At 46.9% G+C, this 21150-nt stretch overlaps 1 protein-coding gene across 3 annotated transcripts in view; it reads right to left on the reverse strand.

Moving 5' to 3' along the window:
- Positions 1-4779: 4779 nt before the first annotated feature.
- Positions 4780-21150, reverse strand: part of INTS9 (integrator complex subunit 9) — an 82222-nt gene continuing 65851 nt past the window's right edge. For all 3 annotated transcript variants that reach the window (XM_048845824.2, XM_048845827.2, XM_048845825.2), the window contains 3 exons: positions 10245-10343; positions 8680-8817; positions 4780-7139 (listed from right to left, as the gene is read on the reverse strand). In XM_048845824.2, coding sequence (XP_048701781.1) covers positions 6963-7139; positions 8680-8817; positions 10245-10343 — 414 coding nt within the window. In that variant the 3' untranslated portion in view covers positions 4780-6962. The remainder of the gene's footprint in view (positions 7140-8679; positions 8818-10244; positions 10344-21150) is intronic.

The raw sequence follows: 21150 nt of genomic DNA on the forward strand, positions 1-21150 counted from the left end.
AGGGACCTCTGGTGAGTGTACCTTTTAAAATGCTATACATGGTTTAAAAGCAAGCATGTGAAAGGATTACTTTGCCCTGGCATTTGCGGTTCTGCCTTTGCAAAAGGTTTCTGGGGAGGGCAGCCTTATTTCGTCCTTCATGGTAGGACACTTTACCACTCCAGGCCAGCAACACGTACTGGGGAATCACTGTAGAACAAAGCATTGCAGTGTATGTTTGCTGGCATTCAACCAAAATCCGTTCACGCGGTGGGAGGAGGCAAAATGCGACCTTGTAACGAAAGCACATGTGCTATGTATGTAATGTTAACAGCAAGGTTTACCCTGAAAGAGTGTAGCGACTGTTTTATAAAATGTGTCTTTTTAAATACCGCTGTCCCTTTTTTTTTCTCCACCAGCTGCATGTGTTTCAATGATCACAGGATCTTCTCCTTCCCAGAGGCTAGTGAAGCTTAGAAAGAAAAAAAAACGCACTCGCGATGAAATGTTCTCCGAGCTCATGCTGTCCTCCCACATTGACAGAGCACAGACGAATGCGTGGAGGCAAATAATGTCAGAGTGCAGGAAAGCACAAAATGACCGGGAGGAGAGGTGGAGGGCTGAAGAGAGTAAGTGGCGGGCTGAAGACAGGGCTGAAGCTCAAAGGTGGCGGCAGCGTGATGAGAGGAGGCAGGATTCAATGCTGAGGCTGCTGCAGGACCAAACCAGTATGCTCCAGTGTATGGTTGAGCTGCAGCAAAGGCAGCTGGAGCACAGACTGCCACTGCAGCCCCTCTGTAACCAACCGCCCTCCTCCCCAAGTTCCATAGCCTCCACACCCAGACGCCCAAGAACACGGTGGGGGGGCCTCCGGCCAACCAGCCACTCCACCACAGAGGATTGCCCAAAAAAAAGAAGGCTGTCATTCAATAAATTTTAAAGTTGTAAACTTTTAAAGTGCTGTGCTTAAAGTGCTGTGTGGCATTTTCCTTCCCTCCTCCACCACCCCTCCTTGGATACCTTGGTAGTCATCCCCCTATTTGTGTGATGAATGAATAACGAATGCATGAATGTGAAGCAACAATGACTTTATTGGCTCTGCAAGCAATGATTAAAGGGAGGAGGGGAGGGTGGTTAGCTTACAGGGAAGTAGAGTGAACCAAGGGGTGGGGGGGTTCATCAAGGAGAAACAGAACTTTCACACCGTAGCCTGGCCAGTCATGAAACTGTTTTTCAAAGCTTCTCTGATGCGTACCGCGCCCTCCTGTGCTCTTCTAACCGCCCTGGTGTCTGGCTGCGCGTAACCAGCAGCCAGGCGATTTGCCTCAACCTCCCACCCCGCCATAAACGTCTCCCCCTTACTCTCACAGATATTGTGGAGCACACAGCAAGCAGTAATAACAGTGGGAATATTGGTTTCGCTGAGGTCTAAGCGAGTCAGTAAACTGCGCCAGCGCGCCTTTAAACGTCCAAATGCACATTCTACCACCATTCTGCACTTGCTCAGCCTGTAGTTGAACAGCTCCTGACTACTGTCCAGGCTGCCTGTGTATGGCTTCATGAGCCATGGCATTAAGGGGTAGGCTGGGTCCCCAAGGATACATATAGGCATTTCAACATCCCCAACAGTTATTTTCTGGTCTGGGAATAAAGTCCCTTCCTGCAGCTTTTGAAACAGACCAGAGTTCCTGAAGATGCGAGCATCATGCACCTTTCCCGGCCATCCCACGTTGATGTTGGTGAAACGTCCCTTGTGATCCACCAGAGCTTGCAGCACTATCGAAAAGTACCCCTTGCGGTTTATGTACTCGGCGGCTTGGTGCTCCGGTGCCAAGATAGGGATATGGGTTCCGTCTATAGCCCCACCACAGTTAGGGAATCCCATTGCAGCAAAGCCATCCACTATGACCTGCACATTTCCCAGGGTCACTACCCTTGATATCAGCAGATCTTTGATTGCGTGGGCTACTTGCATCACAGCAGCCCCCACAGTAGATTTGCCCACTCCAAATTGATTCCCAACTGACCGGTAGCTGTCTGGCGTTGCAAGCTTCCACAGGGCTATCGCCACTCGCTTCTCAACTGTGAGGGCTGCTCTCATCTTGGTATTCATGCGCTTCAGGGCAGGGGAAAGCAAGTCACAAAGTTCCATGAAAGTGCCCTTACGCATGCGAAAGTTTCGTAGCCACTGGGAATCGTCCCAGACCTGCAACACTATGCGGTCCCACCAGTCTGTGCTTGTTTCCCGAGCCCAGAATCGGCGTTCCACAGCATGAACCTGCCCCATTAGCACCATGATGCATGCATTGTCAGGGCCCATGCTTTCAGAGAAATCTGTGTCCATGTCCTGATCACTCACGGGACCGCGCTGACGTCGCCTCCTCGCCCGGTATCGCGTTGCCATGTTCTGGTGCTGCATATACTGCTGAATAATGCGTGTGGTGGTTAATGTGCTCCTAATTGCCAAAGTGAGCTGAGCGGGCTCCATGCTTGCCGTGGTATGGCGTCCGCACAGAAAAAAGGCGCGGAACGATTGTCTGCCATTGCTCTGACGGAGGGAGGGGCGACTGACGACACGGCTTACAGGGTTGGCTTCAGGGAGCTAAAATCAACAAAGGGGGTGCCTGTACATCAAGGAGTATTTCAGGCAGGACTGCACGGAGGGTTCCAATAAGAAATGGTGCACCTAAGTTATCGTTGTTATTGGAACAAGGAGGTTAGCCTGGCCTCTGATTGATACATGGCTAGATTTACCTCGCTGCACCTTCTCTGTGAGTGACTGCAGTGTGACCTAGAGGAATGAGTCCCCTAGACAGGGGAGGAGGCAAATGAGTACAAAACAAATCTGGTCTATTTCTTGTTTTGACCCACTCCATCTATCTTTTACATCTTTGGCTGGCAGCAGACGGTGCAGAAGGACTGCATGCCATCCACATCTCATGGCTGCTCGGCAGAAGATGGTACAGTACGACTGCTAGCCATCCCCATCTCTTGCCTGCCTGGCAGAAGATGGTGCAATACGACTGCTAGCAATCCTCATCTCTTGCCTGCCTGGCAGAAGATGGTACAGTACGACTGCTAGCAGTCTGTATCGCCTGCCCGCTCACCATAAGACGGTTCAATAGGACTGACTGCAGGACTAAAGAGAATGACCTGGTCAAGTCACTCCAAATGTAGTCCCTGCGCCCATGTCTGCCCAGGCGCTCCCAGCCGACGCGGCCAGGAGCACCTCGGACACGATGAGGACGACTACCAATCGTATTGCACCGTCTGCTGCCAGAAGGCAAGGGGTTGCTGCTACTGTGCAGCAAAGCCGTACCGCGTCTGCCAGCACCTAGGAGACATAGGGTGACGGTTACCTGAGCGGGCTCCATGCTTGCTGTGGTATGGCGTCTGCACAGGTAACTCAGGAAAAAAGGCGCGAAATGATTGTCTGCCCTTGCTTTCACGGAGGGAGGGAGGGAACGGGGGCCTGACGACACGTACCCAGAACCACCCGCGACAATGTTTTAGCCCCATCAGAGTGCTCCATTGTGACTGCTCTGGACAGCACTCTCAGATGCCCGATTGTTTGCCATTGCTCTGACGCTGGGAGGGGCGCTTACAGGGTTGGCTTCAGGGAGCTAAAATCAACAAAGGGGGTGGCTTTACATCAAGGAGTATTTCAGGCAGGACTTCACGGAGGGTTCCAATAAGAAATGGTGCACCTAAGTTATTGTCCTTATTGGAGCAAGAAGGTTAGCCTGGCCTCTGATTGATACATGGCTAGATTTACCTCGCTGCACCTTCTCTGTGAGTGACTGCAGTGTGATCTAGAAGAATGAGTCCCCTAGACAGGGGAGGGGGGGAAGCAAATGAGTACAAAACAAATCTGGTCTATTTCTTGTTTTGATCCACTCCATCTATCTTTTACATCTTTGGCTGGCAGCAGACGGTGCAGAAGGACTGCATGCCATCCACATCTCATGGCTGCTCGGCAGAAGATGGTACAGTACGACTGCTAGCAGTCCGTATCGCCTGCCCGCTCACCATAAGACGGTTCAATAGGACTGACTGCAGGACTAAAGAGAATGACCTGGTCAAGTCACTCCAAATTTAGTCCCTGTGCCCATGTCTGCCCAGGCGCTCCTGATCGACCTCACAGAGGCGACCAGGAGCACCTCAGACATGACGATGACGGCTACCAGTCGTACTGTACCGTCTGCTGCCACAAGGCAAGGGGTTGCTGCTACTGTGTAGCAATGCCATACCGCGTCTGCCAGCACCCAGGAGACATAGGGTGACGGTTACCTGAGCGGGCTCCATGCTTGCCATGGTATGGCGTCTGCACAGGTAACTCAGGAAAAAAGGCGAGAAATGATTGTCTGCCCTTGCTTTCACGGGGGGAGGGAGGGAACGGGGGGCTGACGATATGTACCCAGAACCACCCGCGACAATGTTTTAGCCCCATCAGGCATTGGGATCTCAACCCAGAATTCCAATGGGCAGCGGAGACTGCGGGAACTGTGGGATAGCTATCCACAGTGCAACGCTCCGGAAGTCGACGCTTGCCTCGGTACTGTGGAAGCGCTCCGCCGAGTTAATGCACTTAATGCACTTAGAGCATTTTCTGTGGGGACACACACACTCGAATTTATAAAACCGATTTCTAAAAAACCGACTTCTATAAATTCGACCTTATTCCGTAGTGTAGACATACTCATACTAGCTCCTAAAATGGGGGTTAGAATCCAGTTCAGGAGCAAAGCATGACACAGCTGTAATTAAAAGACACACTGAACAATTTCACAGCACGCAATGTACATTCTAGACAGTGAATTTACTTCCACTTCTCCAGTAGACACCAGCACAACACTGAGCAGGATTTTTAAGATCTATGTCACCCAGCAAACCCATTTCCTTCACAGCTTGCACTTAGTCATGGTGACAGCAGGACCCAACTTAACATCCCCGTATTGCTAATTACTGCACTCTGCTGTTGCTCCTGAACTCCCAGGCGTTGTCTTTAGGGATTACACAGCAGGACCTTGATTTTAATTTCATGATACTAAATCACTCACAGTATAGGCAGTGACAAGGGGAAACTAATATCTGGCTAGCTGGCCTGTCTGCCGGCTGGCAGTTGGTTTGGGGACACTCCAGCCAGGCTGACTCAGCAAGCACAAATGCAAAGCTTCAGCTTCGAGAATCCAGCTCCTTAAAGCCTCAGGTAAATTCTCCTGCTATTATCAATGCAAATTAATAGTCTCAAACATAACACTGTGGAACTCGGGCTCAGCGCTGGAGACGATTTAGTTACCCAGATGAGAGACATTTTCAAGGACTCATGTATTCCCCACACTCGCTCCCTCCCTTTTCTCCCTGACTCCGCTGAGTTTATCACACAGCCTTTGTGTGTTAAGAATAATCTTTTTGGAGATTTAATTACAAGGTGAAATATGTCCAATTCTTTTATTCCATTTTAGAGGGACGATAAAAAAGCAGAACTACTGCAAATGTTGTAAACTCTTATTAGGATTAATGTTACTGAAACCAGTTTTTATCACCTTAATAACACTATTTGTCACATGCCATGACACGCACCCAGCCAAGGTGTAGCTGCAGGAGCCTCTCCAGCCCATCAAACACAAATCTAAAGTGTAGAAAATGCAGTATGGAAGCTGCACAAGCATAAATAAATACTTTTTATTGTGGAGCTGCTTTTATACTGCTTTCATCTCCTACAGGCCACAAAGCAAATGTATTTTCCAAGTGTACATACGTACACACGCATGCATACCTGCACAAAATATGGTCTGGGCAAGCACGTGCTTTGACAAACCACAGAATCTGCCCCTGCTTTTAGCGTTCTTACTACGGTTTTTTCAACTCCAAGTAAATACAAAAATCCCATTTGGAAACAATGGTGTGAAATGTGATCAATTGGCTGCTTTCTAACGTGGCCATATTCATTGAGTTTAGACCCCCACATGCAGGAGGGAAAAGTTTCATAAACCTGGATATGAATGGAATCGGTCAAGTGATTATTAAAATTTCAGGCCAAGATTTCTGAAAATGAAGGCTGACAGGGGAGGTTTTGAAAAGGATCAAATAAGAGTTAAGCACAACGGGAGCGGAGTCCTAACTCCTTTTTCTTCCTGTGAAAGTCTCCCTCTAAAGTTATGCTATTAAGTCCATATTTAGGCACCCAAATAAGTACCTTGATGGTCAAAGGAGCTCAGCTTCTCTGAACTACCAGCGACTTCAACATGAGCTGCTAGGAGCACTGACCTTTCAAGGGCGGATGGGAAATCAGGGTACTTAAATAAGTGCCTAACTTCAAACCCAAGAAACTAGTTTTGACACCCATCTTTTTAAAAATTTTTTTGGCCTCAAGTGATGATAAATATCCCACGGCCCCACCCCAGTGTGGGGAATGAAAACGTGACTGCAGCATTGCGCAAATGCAGAAAGGATCAGAAAATAAAACTGACTGGTTTAACTGGCCAATCAGAGCAAAAGGAAATAGAGGGCACATATGGTAAAAAGTAAATAACCTAGACCCTTCCCCTCCCGCCCATCCAGTAATGAGCACCACATGGGCAGACTTCTGCAATGAACATTTTCAGGCAGACGATCAGGGTCCATGGTATTAATAGTAATCTGGGACAGCTGTTTGTTTCTAGATAGCATTTTCACCTGGATGAAAACATACAGTATATGTTTTATTTTGCAATTCTTACCGAGGGGCTCTAAACCCAAATTTACAGCAAGGGAATGGGTTTGAAAGGTTGTAAAAAGTTGGTTAAAATTAATTATATATAAAATACTCCCCCCTTTCCCTCATGCGGGAGAAGTTTTCTGGCTCTTTATGAATGAGAGAGGTGCTCTCTGTGTCTCCCCCAGGGGAAGCGGTTACATTTGCTCTGGAGTTTTGTCGTCTCACAGGCCTGCTTTGTTTTCCTCATTCAGGAGAGGCTGGCAGGATCTCTGTTGGGGAACTGCTAGAATTTCTGAAGGAATTTGAGGACCAGGTCCCGCAGCTTGACCCGGAGCGTTTCGTCATTGTCACAGATGATATGTGTCGAATCCTCTTCTATCTGAATGAGGGTTTCTGCCTCTTGCAAGAGCACAATGTGTCCCTTTGCTGTGTCCTCTACCTTCACGTCACTGAAACCATGCTGCAGATGGGGATTGGGGAGAAAGAGTGCTCACATTTAGAACGCAGTTGCAGTAAAATATTGGGGGGGAGGGAGGGGGTGTTAAGGGCCATAAAAGACACAGCTCTGCACTCAAATTCTGGAACACCAAGATGATGTGGGATTGAAAGCTTCCGTAAGTAGCAAACTGCTCTGTAAGCATTAGTTATAAGCCTGCTGAAATTCCTAGGATAAACACTGAGGCTAGGTCTACCCTGTGCACCTTCCAGCAGCACAGCTGTGCCGCTTCCCGCCAACAAAACAAAACCACCTCCAAGAAGGGGCGGTAGCTTTGTCAGCCGGAGAGCGTCTCCCACCGACAAAGCACTGTCCACATCGGCGCTTTTTGTCAGGAAAACTTTCATCGGTCAGGGAGATTTTTTCACACCCAGGACTGACAAGAGTTTTACCGATGAAAGTGCAGTGTAGACATAGCCTAAGTATTATCCCCATTGTATAGATGGGGAAACTGTGGTACAGGGAGGTTAAAGCCAAAATGTGCAGAAATGGCCACTCATTTTGGGTGCCAACTTTAGACAGCTAGGGCTTGATCTTCAAAGACACCAAGGACATGCCACTTCCTTGACTTCAAAAGCAGTTGTGGGAGCTCAGCACCTCCAGCTGGGGGAAGGGAGGGAATCAGGCCCCCTAGGTATTGCAAGACATCCTCAAGAAAAACAGGAGGCACCCGAAGTTAATCTGCCCTTTTGAAACTTTTGGCCGAATTGACTTGCTTAGGATCACACACCAGTTCAGTGGCAGGTGTAGGAATTAAACTCTGACTTCTAGTACTCTGTTCTAACCCCTAGACATTGCTCCCTTCCCTACCAGTTCAGCTCTGTGCTATTCTCACCATAAGCAACCTCTCCGCTCCTCCACCAGCTAAATACCTGGCTCTTTCATTTGATAGTTTTTTTCCCTTTCCACGCCTCAGAAACCAGTGAATGATATATAACACACATTGCAATGGAGAAAGAGAGAGGAAGGAAGGTTAATTTGCTATGAGGCTTCCTGCATTATTTAAGGCTGTCAGTTTAAAAAGCACTGTGTTAGCGGGGATCCCTTCTGGTGCTAAGTGACGCTCCGCCAAACTCCCATGGCTAAACACCATTACTGAGGTGTCCAGAGCACAAAGCCAGAGTTCAGAAAAGTTTTAAATTTTGGTGGGGGGCAAATGTATTTGTACAGTGAGAGAAGAGCAAAATAACACCCGACAGGCCATCTAGTCTCCCCATGAAAGCCAGATGGCTCCTCACAGTGGCATCCTGCAGTAATTTGTCCAACATAGTTTTAAAATGACGGCTAAAAAGGGTCTTCTATCACTTTCCTTGGGAAGATACATCAGACAGCAGAACCCTACCCCCATATTCACAGTATCTATTATCTCTTCACTTCATCCTGTTCAGTCTTTTTATACCCCTTTGGACCACCGTAGATAATCCCCTTTCCTGCTCTTTACTGGCTTTCTGGGCTCTGGGAAAGTCCATTTGAACCTCCCATGCTACAGGAAACATGTTATTACCTTCTCCAGTGTCTGTACAAACTGGTCCATGGGAATGGAGCCACTCAGCAGCGGCTTTAAAGGTTTGCATTCTGGCGCGTCGTCACTCACCCGCTTTCTCTTCTTGCTGGCTGGGGGTTGTGCGGGTTTTGGGGGGGGCTAAAGGCAAGAATGCACAGTAACAGACCAGCTGAAAAGCTTTTTACAGCATTAGTAACCTTGGGTGCAGGAATGTAAGAGGTGGTGGGGAGTGGCAGACTATTTTACCCTCACTGCTGAGAAGGGGGTGTTCTAGCTCTGAAGGGAAGACAGGGAAACTGACCCTGGAGTCCACCGCCCGCCATCACCGGTAGGCCAGGATCTTCAAAAGCAATGAGCAGTTTTTGGGTGCCCGTCTTGAGACGCCTTAAAGGAGCCCAATGTGCAGAACGTGCTGAGCACCTGCTCTTGCACATTCAGGCCTCGCGGTTTATGCCATTATTATTGACTTAGCGCCTATAACATTCTCAGTGCTGTGCAAGACCAAATGAGGCCGTCCCCACCCTTACGAACCTAGAAGACACACACACAAGTCAGGCTGCACTGGCAAATCCTGAGTGAGGAACTAGTTGTGTGTGTTAACGATTGTGTGGGGGTTGTGTGTGTTAACGATGTCAACTCGCTTCTCACTGGCATCACAAAAGCCAACCTACAGGGAGGGATTTTGCATGGGCCAGCCCTGGAAAAGTATTCTCTGGAGCAGTTAGAAAGTTTGCCCAGGTAAGTGTGCTGCGTCATGCTGGGAAGCTTCCGGGTCCTTCTCTGGAGGGGAGGAAGGGAGCAGAGCAGCCCAAATGCCACTGCCTCTTTACCAGGAACAGTGTAGCTCCTGAACTGCTGATCTTTTCTTTGGTGAGGGGGGGACAGGGATGGCGAGGAGTGGCCCACAAACCCCAGCTCTTTTATGAGCAGGAGGCGCTCAGGAGGGCAAAGATCTCTGCGAAGAGCTAGGGCCCGGCTTTCATTGGTTTAGACACTGCCTCCCTCTACAAACCAGTGCTGCAGAAACTGCTTCTGTAAGCCTAAGTGGGGAAAGATTCTCTCCCCAGCTGACTATTGGAGAACCTCAGTTCACAGTCTAACCCCAGTGCTGTGGTGCATGATCTGCCCCTAGGAGAACAGAGCATTTCATTCGCTTAGGGGACGGGGGTTCCCCCCGCAGTGTTTTAAGGCCATCTACCTTCTACTCCATGACCGACCACTGTGAAAGACTGAATGATACCGATCCCAGTACTTGTACTAGGGACAGACACTAATGTGATTTGTGGCCTTTCCTTATGAACGATCCCTCTCCTCCTTTTATCTCAGCTAGGTGCACAGCCAATGAAAGCAGCACGGAGATTTAGAAGCAGCCCACTTTCAGTTCCGCATCTAATTCATCCAGGAGCCCACCCCGCTCATGCGCACTAGGAGAGAGCCTCTGACTACATCTGCTGCAGTGTGGGCACAGGTGCCAGTTGAAGGGGTTGCCACATGGGAAGAGCTGGGACCCAGATGCCAGGGCTGCCCTGTGTATGGAGTTTCCTCCAATCCCCATCAAACCATACCTGAAGCACATGCTTGTTGTCTTTAGTATGCAGCACAGCAGAAACGGTTGCTAAGGAAATGCCAGGTTTAATCTCCAAGGGCACCAGTGAATCTGCAAGCTGAAACAAACAAAGGATTTTGTTTAGGAAGTGATAATCTCTAAATTCCCACCAAGCCAGCTGTGATTTAAATTTGCAGCCTGATGTTTTTAACACGAACTAATGAACTGCAAACACAGAGCAGGGTGCAGTGACAGAGCACTCCTCCTACCTGTCATTCCCCCTCCTTGTCTCTCTCCCCTTCTGTGTCTCAGTGCTATTGACTTTTGTATCGCTCTCAGAAGTGGGCTTTCGGGATTCAGGGGCAACTTTTATGAAATGGACCGTTAAAGAGACACCTAATTTTAGCTATGTTACTGACACCTTTGATTAGCCGCACTCAAAGTTTAATTTTCCATTGTTCATGCTGTTTATTTACATCTTGGACACTAAAAAAAAAAAGTTTTCAGAGTAACAGCCGTGTTAGTCTGTATCTGCAAAAAGAAAAGCTTTAGAAAGCTCATGCTCAAATAAATTGGTTAATCTCTAAGGTGCCACAAGTCCTCCTTTTCTTAAAAAAAAATAAAAAATAAAATCCGTTTCACATTCAGGGTCTTAGTGTCTGGGTTGCAGAGCATGGCGGGGAAGCTGAATTTATTTGGAACCTGCTTGATAAAGCGCATGCAGGTGCCTCTGTTGCTTTTTTCACTCAACATCTAGATTTGGGTCTGAGTTTCAGTCAATGGCAACCCTTTAAAATACACATTGCCCACTAGTGTTTGGAGGGAGAATGTGGCAATAAATGCTCCATGGTCAGCACTGTGGATGCAGAGGTTTGCAGAAGGTGGGCAACTAGGAAGTGACATGAGGGGCAAACTTCAGTCACCCACTCTGGCCTCCCACTGGCCTTTCTCTTTAGTCACTTTAGACTGTTAAACTTTTTCGTTCATGGTAAATATTAATTTTTTAAATATGATGAACATATCTCTCGTCCCAGGTGCAACTTTATAAAGCACCTACATATTGATATTCATCTAAAACTTACTGTCGCTGTATAAAGAGATGTCCCCATGCCATCTACAACTCCCCCCTCCCCCCCGAGCACATCTCTGCAGGGGAAGTCTGAGCAAACTGACAGGCCTTGCAGAGTGGGCAGGCAGACTCAGGACTTGCCCGACCAAGGTGGTTGGGAAATGAATTCCTGAGCTGGGGGATTGGCCAGCAGCCTCTAAACATACAAATCCAGGACTCGTAAGCACAAGCACCCAGGCAGAGAAAAAGAGGTACGCCAGACCCAAGCCATAAACGCACAGAGAGGTCAGAACGAAACACCTTGACCTGCACCAGCGAACTGGAAGCCAACGCTGTCCTTGGAGCACAGGTGTTCTAGGCTCCCTGCCAGGAACAGCACTAAGTGAACAAGTATTTATATGCTGCATCCACTGACTTTTCCCTTTAGTTTTCAAGAGTAGCGCAGCAGAGGGCACTGCAGTTATGCAATGTGGAGGTACCAAAGGCATGGATGGGAGCGCCTGTACCGGATGGAAAAGGCTGCCAACTCCTAGCCAGCCCAAGATGATTCAGACGCTGTTGGGACTCCAGATGGTCCCAAGAGAGGTAACAAAAGGTAAGCACAACCATTCACTGGAAGGGGCAGAGATGTGCTTCACAGTTTTCCGATAGTAGTAACCCCCATATCCCACGCAATAGCACGTCAGCCTCCACTAGATTTCTCTCATCTGAGCCTCGTCCTCTGCTCGGCACCCACGCCTGGGGCCAGATTTTGAGAAGGACTTAGCATCCAGGGAGCTGAGCTCCCTTGAAACTCCAGCCACTCATTTCCATGCCTAACTGGGAACAGAGCTCTTCAGAACGTCTGGCCTCTATAGCCAAGCATCTCCGGTACACTGAGAGCAAGGGAACACAAGCGGTCTAGCAGCTGCCACACACTGTTTTTCATATGCATGAAAAACAGGACGAGGATATCCATGCATTTCACAGAGATGGGGATTATTCCCATTCCAGGCCCAGAGGGGTTCAATGCCTTGCTAGAGATCACACAGCAAGTGCCTGGCAGAGTTTGGAATAAGAGCAGGTTGACTGTCTTAAACCATTATACCATGCTACCTACCCACAGTGCAAGGAGGTGGGTACTATATACTTTCCTATGGAAGCAATTGCTGCAAGGACGTGACGTGATTGCAAGTGGTAGAGGCCATGATCCATACAATTTTGAACAGAAGCGATGCATGGGATTTCTAAAAGCACTCAGCATTGGCCTGACCCCACTCCCAGTGAAGCAACGGGAGTTTTACCACTGGCTTCACAACGGAAGCATTTAGGCCAACGTTAAACATTTCTGAAAATCTTACCCAGTGTCACTATTAAGATGTGGCCCATCCTCTGAAGAAATTTGAGAACACCGGCCTAAAAAGGGATGGGTTGATGTTTTCCACTGGAAAATAACAGACACTCATATAGGCCTCAGTAGGAAAATGTAAAAGAAAAGCAGTACGTTCCCAGTCACAGCTTCAGATTTGGCCTCAGAGCTAAAAATAGCAATGCTTGCAGCAGTGTAATGCATTGCACTTTGAAGGGATCGAAGGCACTTTCTCTCCTTGCCCCTTTGCACTGTGGAATCAATACAGAACTGGCTCTAACAAAGAACACAATGAAAAGTGACAACTACTGTAAAGGAAGAGATTCTTAAGTGAAAGGAGCTACCTTGTATGAAAGTTCTGAGAGTGCCTCTTCTGTCACTGAAGCACTCTGCTATTCCCCTCTAGTGAGTATTAACCACGTGGACAGTAAATTGCAACACTTGAGCCATTAACAGTCAACATTGCTCTGCAGCAGGCATTCATTTTTACTCTCTCTACGATACTGCCTCATCTTCCATTGATCAAGAGTTGGCCAATTCTTAAGCTTAGGGACCCAAACAGAAGGTTATTACGTCACACCCAGCGATGCAACGAGGAGGAAAGTTCTACTTCAAAGTCATTAGTTCAACCCTAGCGGCATGGGCTAGCATTGTGGAAGCCATGGAAAAACACAAACACAAACACTGAGCACTAGCATTATACTGATCAGCCCCCTACACAGATTAGCACTTGGGTGGTGTTACTAACATGAAAACATTGGTGGTGTTCTGATTTCCTTCCATGTTCATACTGCTGGAGGCCTGGGAAGAATCAATACTAGTATAGCACTGGGGATTAATGTCATCAACCTTTAGATTGGGAGGTGGCAGGTTTGAGGGTGGCTTGCTGCAGTTTTTATCTGGTTTAGTTTTACGCTCTTTACTTTTGTGTTTTGGTCTGTTTCCATTTGAATTTTTACCAAAAAGAATCAATCCATAAAAGAGTAAAATTGCCAGCGTCGTGCCAGAGTGCAGCCCCGCGAACTAGGAGAATTGCAGAGAGATTTGTTTTTGGAAGTGTCACTACTGTGATTTTTACACATAGATGGCAGCATAAGTTCTTGTAGCATAAGGAACTTCTTAGCAAACACTGCTGCCGAATCTCTTGCTTGGGATTCTATTTTCCACAACTGAACAGGATCTGGCACATCAAACATTGCTGATGGCCAAATTACAGTTGTTGGCATGGAAGATAAAGGTACATGCAGGCTTAGGATCAAATCCTAAATCTTTACCTCATCCTTTCTCATGTAAAATGGTCATTGGACTTCAGTTCAGTTCGCAGACAGAATTCCACTGAATGCAACGAGGGGCTGCACAATGATTGAGGATAAAATGAGCTTTTTGTCGTAAATTTTTAGGCTAGTTACTGGCCAATCATTTCCACTTTCCCACCCACCCAGCAAGTGCCAGAATTGTAGCTCCTGAGTTCAGATAAGCACAAGGCCAAGATACTCCCCAGGGCCAGTCCATGCACAAAACATGCTTCACTCAGCTTTTTAACCTGGAAGTTGCATCCATATAAAGTTAGCATCCTCCCTAATTGGGTATACCTAAATTTATAGGCAACTTCACCTCTGTTGATAGTGAAGGTTTATTTAGGCCTGACAGAAGCCTCCCATGATTTAAACAGTTTTACAGCACAGCATAGTCACATGTGTAAGACATCACAGATTAACTTTTGTCTTCCCTACAAACATGATTAAAGTAACCACAAAGCTAGAAGAAACTGGTTTGGATGAACAGAAAACCTGGACTGACTGGAGAGGAGAGTTAACAGAAATGAAAGACTAATGCATATGTATAAAGAGAGATAACAAAAAGTTATCAGCTGAAGCTGTCTATTGTCCAATGCTGGAAGGGACTGCAGCGAGAGTGTCCTGAGGAGCTTCCCACTTGTGAGAAACTGATCATTACTTGCTAGTGTTTTCCCTCAAAAAAAGATTTGTTAGGGCTTGTCTACATTACCCGCTGGATCAACGGGCAGTGATCGATCCAGCGGGGGTCGATTTATCGCGTCTAATTTAGACACGATAAATCGACCGCCGAGCGCTCTCCCATCGACTCCGTACTCGCAAGCAGAGTCGACGGGGGAGCGCCAGCAGTCGACTCACTGCAGTGAAGACACCGTGGTGAGTAGATCTAAGTACATTGACTTCAGCTATGTTATTCACGTAGCTGAAGTTGCATAACTTAGATTGACACCCCCACCCCCCAGTGTAGACCAGACCTTAGACCCAGCTGCTGAGTGGTGAATTTCAATCCAGTACCTTCCCCTTTTATCCCATCTTCTGCAAGTGGAACAGGCTGGTCTAAACAAGAGAGCACACAGGAAGGTTTACCCAGAAGAGATAAGATTCAATGGAACAAGGTCTGAGACAGGCTGTACCTTATTGATCCCCCTCTTTCTTTCCGAAGGAAAAGGGAACCAAGAAAGAGTACAGCTTGGGACCAAGGGACACTTAAGAGCAAATAGGTCCAGTGCGGTGGGCCCGCACAGCAGCCTGGTAAGTGCCCAGGAAGGGGAGTTCATTTAGGGCTGGGGCACTGCTAGAGGCCCCCAACCAAGACCAGGGTCCCATTGTGCTAGAAGGTGCATACACACATCCAAATAGCACTGGTCCTTACCCCATGAGCTTTACAAAAGAAGAATATTTTAAAAACAAAACAGCCCTCATTCAATTAGACAGCCTCCTGCTGGAGTCTTGTGATAGGCATCATTGTTCAAATTGTAATTAAACTGGAGTCACACTGTTTGCTCAGAGGCTACTGTTCAAATTTATCTGTTTGCTCCAGAAGATGTTTTCCATTTCCCCTCCTCCACCCCGCCCTCCCATTCTCCTGCGAACAGACAATGCCTTACCAATTTCCAGTAAGCTGCCTTTTTAAAGTGACATGCAGATGCTCAAAGGAACAGATTAATTAAACAAAGTGAAAATGCTTCCATAATACTCTGGAGAGCCAGCCCTAGCCTTGTGCCACTGGAGAGTTAAAAACCCGTTGAACAAAGGCTGTACTAAGTGTAAATCTCATTAATGTCTAAAAGTCTGACTGGGCAAGATTTTCCTCTCTGTTAAGGTGATCTCAATACACAATAATGCCACTGATTGCCATGGATTCACACCTGTGTAACAGACCAGAATCTGACCCTAGAGTGGTTAGCTAAGACTTTTTTGGGTCGTGATGTGGAGGAAAACGGTTTTAACAGAAAGCCTCCTTTCATTAGGGGAGGGATAGGTCAGTGGTTTGAGCACTGGCCTGCTAAACCCAGGGTTGAGAGTTCAATCCTTGAGGGGGCCATTTAGGGATCTGGGGCAAAAATTGGGGATTGGTCCTGCTTTGAGCAGTGGGTTGGACTAGATGACCTCCTGAGGTCCCTTCCAACCCTGATATTCTATGATTCATCACACACATCACTGAAGCCATTCTGTTGCTACTGGGACCATAATCACTCATGGGTTTTTTACTTTTAACAAGAGAGTTAAGGAATCAGAAGACAAATTTGGACACACCTCTTTGTACAGTTTGAAAGTCTATGGAAGTTAATGTACTAGAGAGAAAGGGAAAGGGCTGGCAGACATTTGCACACTGGTGTTTTCTGGAGCAGGTTTTAGTGTTTGTTCTTTGGTTTAAGTTGCGTTTTGAGAGATAACAGGCCAGGTTCACAATGTTGATGCAGGGGGCTGTAAAATACCCCTTCCTGCGTCAGTCCAGTCTCCACACAACATGGGTGGTGGTACTCACCACAAGACAAGCAGGTGGTGTTGCCACTTACACCATCACTTGAGATTTTCCACCCTACAGGGACCACTGCTGGTGTGATTTTGGCCCCGCATGGCCCTCCCTGCAGATGGGGATGTTGCAGGCACCTTCTGACAATGGAATTTTCCACACGGCTGAGAAGTTGGCATAAACCCCGGCTGAAATAGATAATTCATCCATGCAAGGGGAAGACCTTTCCAAACCAACTCACTAATGACTCCTCTGCACAACAAAGGAGCAACACACTGGTCTTTTCTACAGGATCATAAAGGCAGGGGGCTATGACAAAATCTGAAAGGTGGAGTGGGGGCAGTTCTCTGCGATGTTAAGTGAAGCAGGTGGAGGAGCAGGGGTGAAACAAATACATGTCATAGCAGGCAACTTCCCCTCCTCCCAGGTCTTTGAAGTCTATAATGATCCTTGAAGATCACTTGTACTAGAGGGCATAGCTGAGAATACGGAGAAGGAGAGATTACAAGAGATGTCAGGGTTTGCACAGTCTGACTGAGTTGTGATTAGTGCCAACTGGCATCCATCCTTATTGCGAGACTCAACGGTCAAAGACTGAATGGACCAGGAAGACAGAATTCCATTTCCATGTGGTTATGCTGGGTCCTCCTGGAGCTACGTTGGCAGTGCAGGGGGATAAAGTTAACCCCTTCAGCAGATGCACTTGTTGTGTGGGTGGCCAGAGGATTCAGTCTTTAGCACTGCCAATTCAGCACCTTTCACCAGCATTACGTTCATTTAGAGAACAAACAAAATCGTTTCTATGATATTTTCTCTCAACATTTCAGTGCTGGTGAAGGAGGCCCTATTATTAGTCCTTTATTAGTAGGGTTTTCTGTGGAGTTCACCACTGCGGTATCCAGGGGTGTGATTTTATGCAATATAGTTAAATCTCTCCCTCTCACCCCACTCCTTCCCTCAGGTATACCAGTAAAAGCACTTTTACTCTGGTACCACTGCACCCAGGCTAGGAGTTGTACCTCAAACTATACTAGTTTCTAAACCAATATGGTTAAAGCAGGACAAAAACTGCAAAGAAAGCCCCAAGCTGTGGCAGAGGGAGGTATAGAGGCCAGATCTCCCAACTTCCACCTAGCACCTTAGCCCTAGGCTATCCTTCCTCTGGAGACTGAAGCCCTCTCTCCACTGGTTAACGGTCAACAGAGCAAGTTTCCTCACATCCCACCCCCAGCAGTGTACTTCCGACCTGACCTGGAGGGACCAGCTCTAGGGATATGTTGAGAATTCAGTCTCCATGGTCCATTCAGTTTCTTGGGCTCTGCTGAGGCTGCCAAAAAGGGGGTGAGTTTTGTTGGTACTTTGTGTGTCACTAGCTCAATCATTATAACTCCCCTTCTTCCTCTCCTCACTATTTTCCCCTGGGCTGGCTGGAGAGTCTCCCTGAAGAGGCTGGCTTCTTCTCAGGGAGGTCAGCGTGAGAAATATTGCATAGCTCTGGCACCACACAAACAGACTAGACACTCTGGGAGGTCCTTTCCAGAACTATCTTCTGGGTTCCTATTTGGACCCCAGGCTGGGTGAACTATTCATAAACACCAGTTTATCCATTCCATTGGCCTCTTTTCTGTTTACAAATATTCTGCAAAGGATCACGCTTCCCAGAAGCCAGGCGTGCTTCAAAACTACGACAGATGTTTCACATGAACCCATTTCAGCCTCAGTGCTGCTCCCGAGTAGTTGGCTTCAAGCACTTGGCAACCATGTTTTAAACCTCACGGTGTTCCAATTGGTCACACAGGACGTGTCCATACCCTGAATGGACAAATAGCTTTGAATCAGGTTTCTGGTGTGAATAGAAGTTTTATAGTTAGTGGTATTTGCTGGAAGAGAAAGATGGCGGTTTCTGCAAATATTCTTGCCAATACACCTGTGGGCCAGCATATTTGAGGAAAACAAACACAGCTGGCATCTCTTTCTCTCTCTCTCTCACAGTCATCTCATCCCCCATCAGCATACTATTTGAGCTTTAGTGTATTCATCTTCCCAACATTCCTGTTAGGGAGTGCAGTGCTATTACCCACATTGTACAGAGGGGGAACTGAGGCACAGAGAGACTAAGTGACTTGCCCAAGTTGACCCAGGAAGTCTGTGGTAGAGAAGGGACTTGAATGCTGGTCTCCCAAGTACCAGGCTAGTGCTCTAACCAGTGGGCCATCCTTCCTCTTTCTGAAATGAATGTATTTAAAATACAAGAACATCTGAATAACATTTTTTGCAAATTTACTCTGCTGTTAGCCTCGCTGTTTTCAGAGACAGGGGATATTGCCCCCTGAGCAGAGCCAGGCCAAGGAATAGGAACTACTACAACAGGCTTGAAGAGAAGCCTCAGGACTTGACAGTAGAATTTAAATGCTCCCTAGGTCTTGACCCGGCTCTCTGCGTAGGGGGTGAATATCACTCTGCTAACACAAGATTTGTTTTGGTCACAGCCCTGAACATACGTCACATTTTACTAGCCCTGGCTTTAACAGGATCCAATAAATATGCAAATGGCTCCAACAAATACACATGCCACAGTGAAGTTGCATCTGAGAGTACATTTTTCAATTAAAAACCCATCCTCGACTCCAGGGGTAATCTCACAGGCGGTTGCGTACTCACAGAACTGAATTCAGGCACAAATTGGACACAGATGACGTGGCAGTTGTAGAACTTGGCTTATCGCGGTTTGTTACTCAGGTACCGTTCCTCATGTCGTTCTGCATCCTCTGTTAACGCTAACGGTACTGTTTTTCCTCCAATGAGAAACAGACCTTTTCTTTTTTAATTCATTTCCATGGGGTTATATACCCTGCTTGTCAACAGCCTCACCTCTGATCCAAGGACACATCTGTGCTGATTGTATTGTCAGACTATTTTAACATCATGTCTGTTAGAATACAGGTCACTTAATATTAAGAGTACGTTTGTGCATAGTTTATAGGATTAATACATTATTAATCAATGTGACAGGCATAAGTAGTATTCATCTGGAATACTGTGTGCGCAATTCTGGTCTCCCCTGTTTACGAAAGATAAATTCAAATGCAACAGTTCCAGAGAAGGGCTTCTAGGATGATCAGAGGAATGGAGACTCACAGAAATGTAGGACTGGAAGAGACCTCGATAGGTCATCTATTCCAACCCCCCACACTGAGACAGGACTAATATTATTTAGACCATATCTGACAAAGTGTTTGTCTAACCTGTTCTTAAAAACCTCCATGAAAGAGATTCCACAACCTCCTTAGGTAGTCTGTTCCAGTGCTTTACTACCCTGACAGTTAGTAAGTTGTTCTTAATGTCAAACTTAAATCTATCTTGCTGCTATTTAAGCTTGTTACTTCTTGTCCTATCCTCATTGGATAAGGAGGGTTTCAGAGTAGCAGCCGTGTTAGTCTGTATCCGCAAAAAGAAAAGGAGGACTTGTGGCACCTTATAGAGACTAACAAATTTATTTGAGCATAAGTTTTCGTGAGCTACAGCTCCATCCGATGAAGTGAGCTGTAGCTCACAAAAGCTGATGTTCAAATAAATTGGTTAGTCTATAAGGTGTCACAAGTACTCCTTTTCTTTTTGTGGATAAGGAGGATAATTTATCATCATCCTCTTTATAACAAACTTTGACATACTTGAAGACTTATGTCCCCCCTCAGTCTTCTCTTCTCCACACTAAAAAAACCCAATTTTTTCAATCTTTCCTGGTGGGTCATGTTTTCTAGACCTTTAATCATTTCTGTTGCTGTCCTCTGGACTTTCTCCAATTTGTCCAATCTTTCCCAAAGCATGGTGCCCAGAACGGGACACAGTGCTCCAACTGAGGCCTTATCAGCACTGGCATAAGAACAAACTGGCCCTCAGTAAACGTAGGCTTGAAATTAGACAAAGGTTTCTAACCATCAGAAGAGTGAAGTTCTAAAACAGCCTCCCCAGGGTAATAATGGCGGGGGGAACCTACCTTGTTTCAAGACTCAGCTTGATAAGTTTATGGAGGGAATGGTCTGATAAGACTGCCTTACGATGACATGTGGCCCATCTGTGACTGCTATTAGCAAATATCCTCAACAGGGGAGATGGGTCACTGGATTGGGAGGGCTCTACAGAGAATTCTTTCTGGCTGCTGGGTCTTTCCCACGTGCTCAGGGTCTAACTGATTGCCATATTTGGGGTCAGCCAGTAATTTTCACCCAGGTCAGATTCACAGAGACCTGGGGGTGGGGATGGGTGGTCGCCTTCCTCTAGAGTGGTGAGCACAAGTCAGCTGCCGGTTTGAACTAGAGTAAATGGTGGATTCTCTGTAACTTGAAGGCTTTAAATCATGATTTGAGGATTTCAGTAATTCTGCCAGAGGATATGGGCCTATTACAGGAGTGAGTGGGTGAGGTTCTGTGGCCTGCGATGTGCAGGAGGTCAGACTAGATGATCATGATGATCCCTTCTGGCCTTAAAGTCTATGAGCATATGTTATATGGTTATAAGCAACCAATTAACTTATTGGACTCTAAGACCGTTTACTGAATCATCATTTGTTAACACTAAATAAGCCATTTGCTAGTGTGCCTTAACATGATTTCACAAGAGAAGGAGAGGGTTTTTCTAGCAAGTGGTGCAGGAGACAGAAGCCAGGAGTCCTGATTTTCAATTCTCAGCTTTCTCTCGGACTCACCGTGAGACCTTGGGCAAATCATTTAGTTTCTC

The sequence above is a fragment of the Caretta caretta genome, chromosome 3 (assembly GCF_965140235.1).
Source record: "Caretta caretta isolate rCarCar2 chromosome 3, rCarCar1.hap1, whole genome shotgun sequence".
In the NCBI taxonomy this organism is placed as follows: domain Eukaryota; kingdom Metazoa; phylum Chordata; order Testudines; family Cheloniidae; genus Caretta; species Caretta caretta.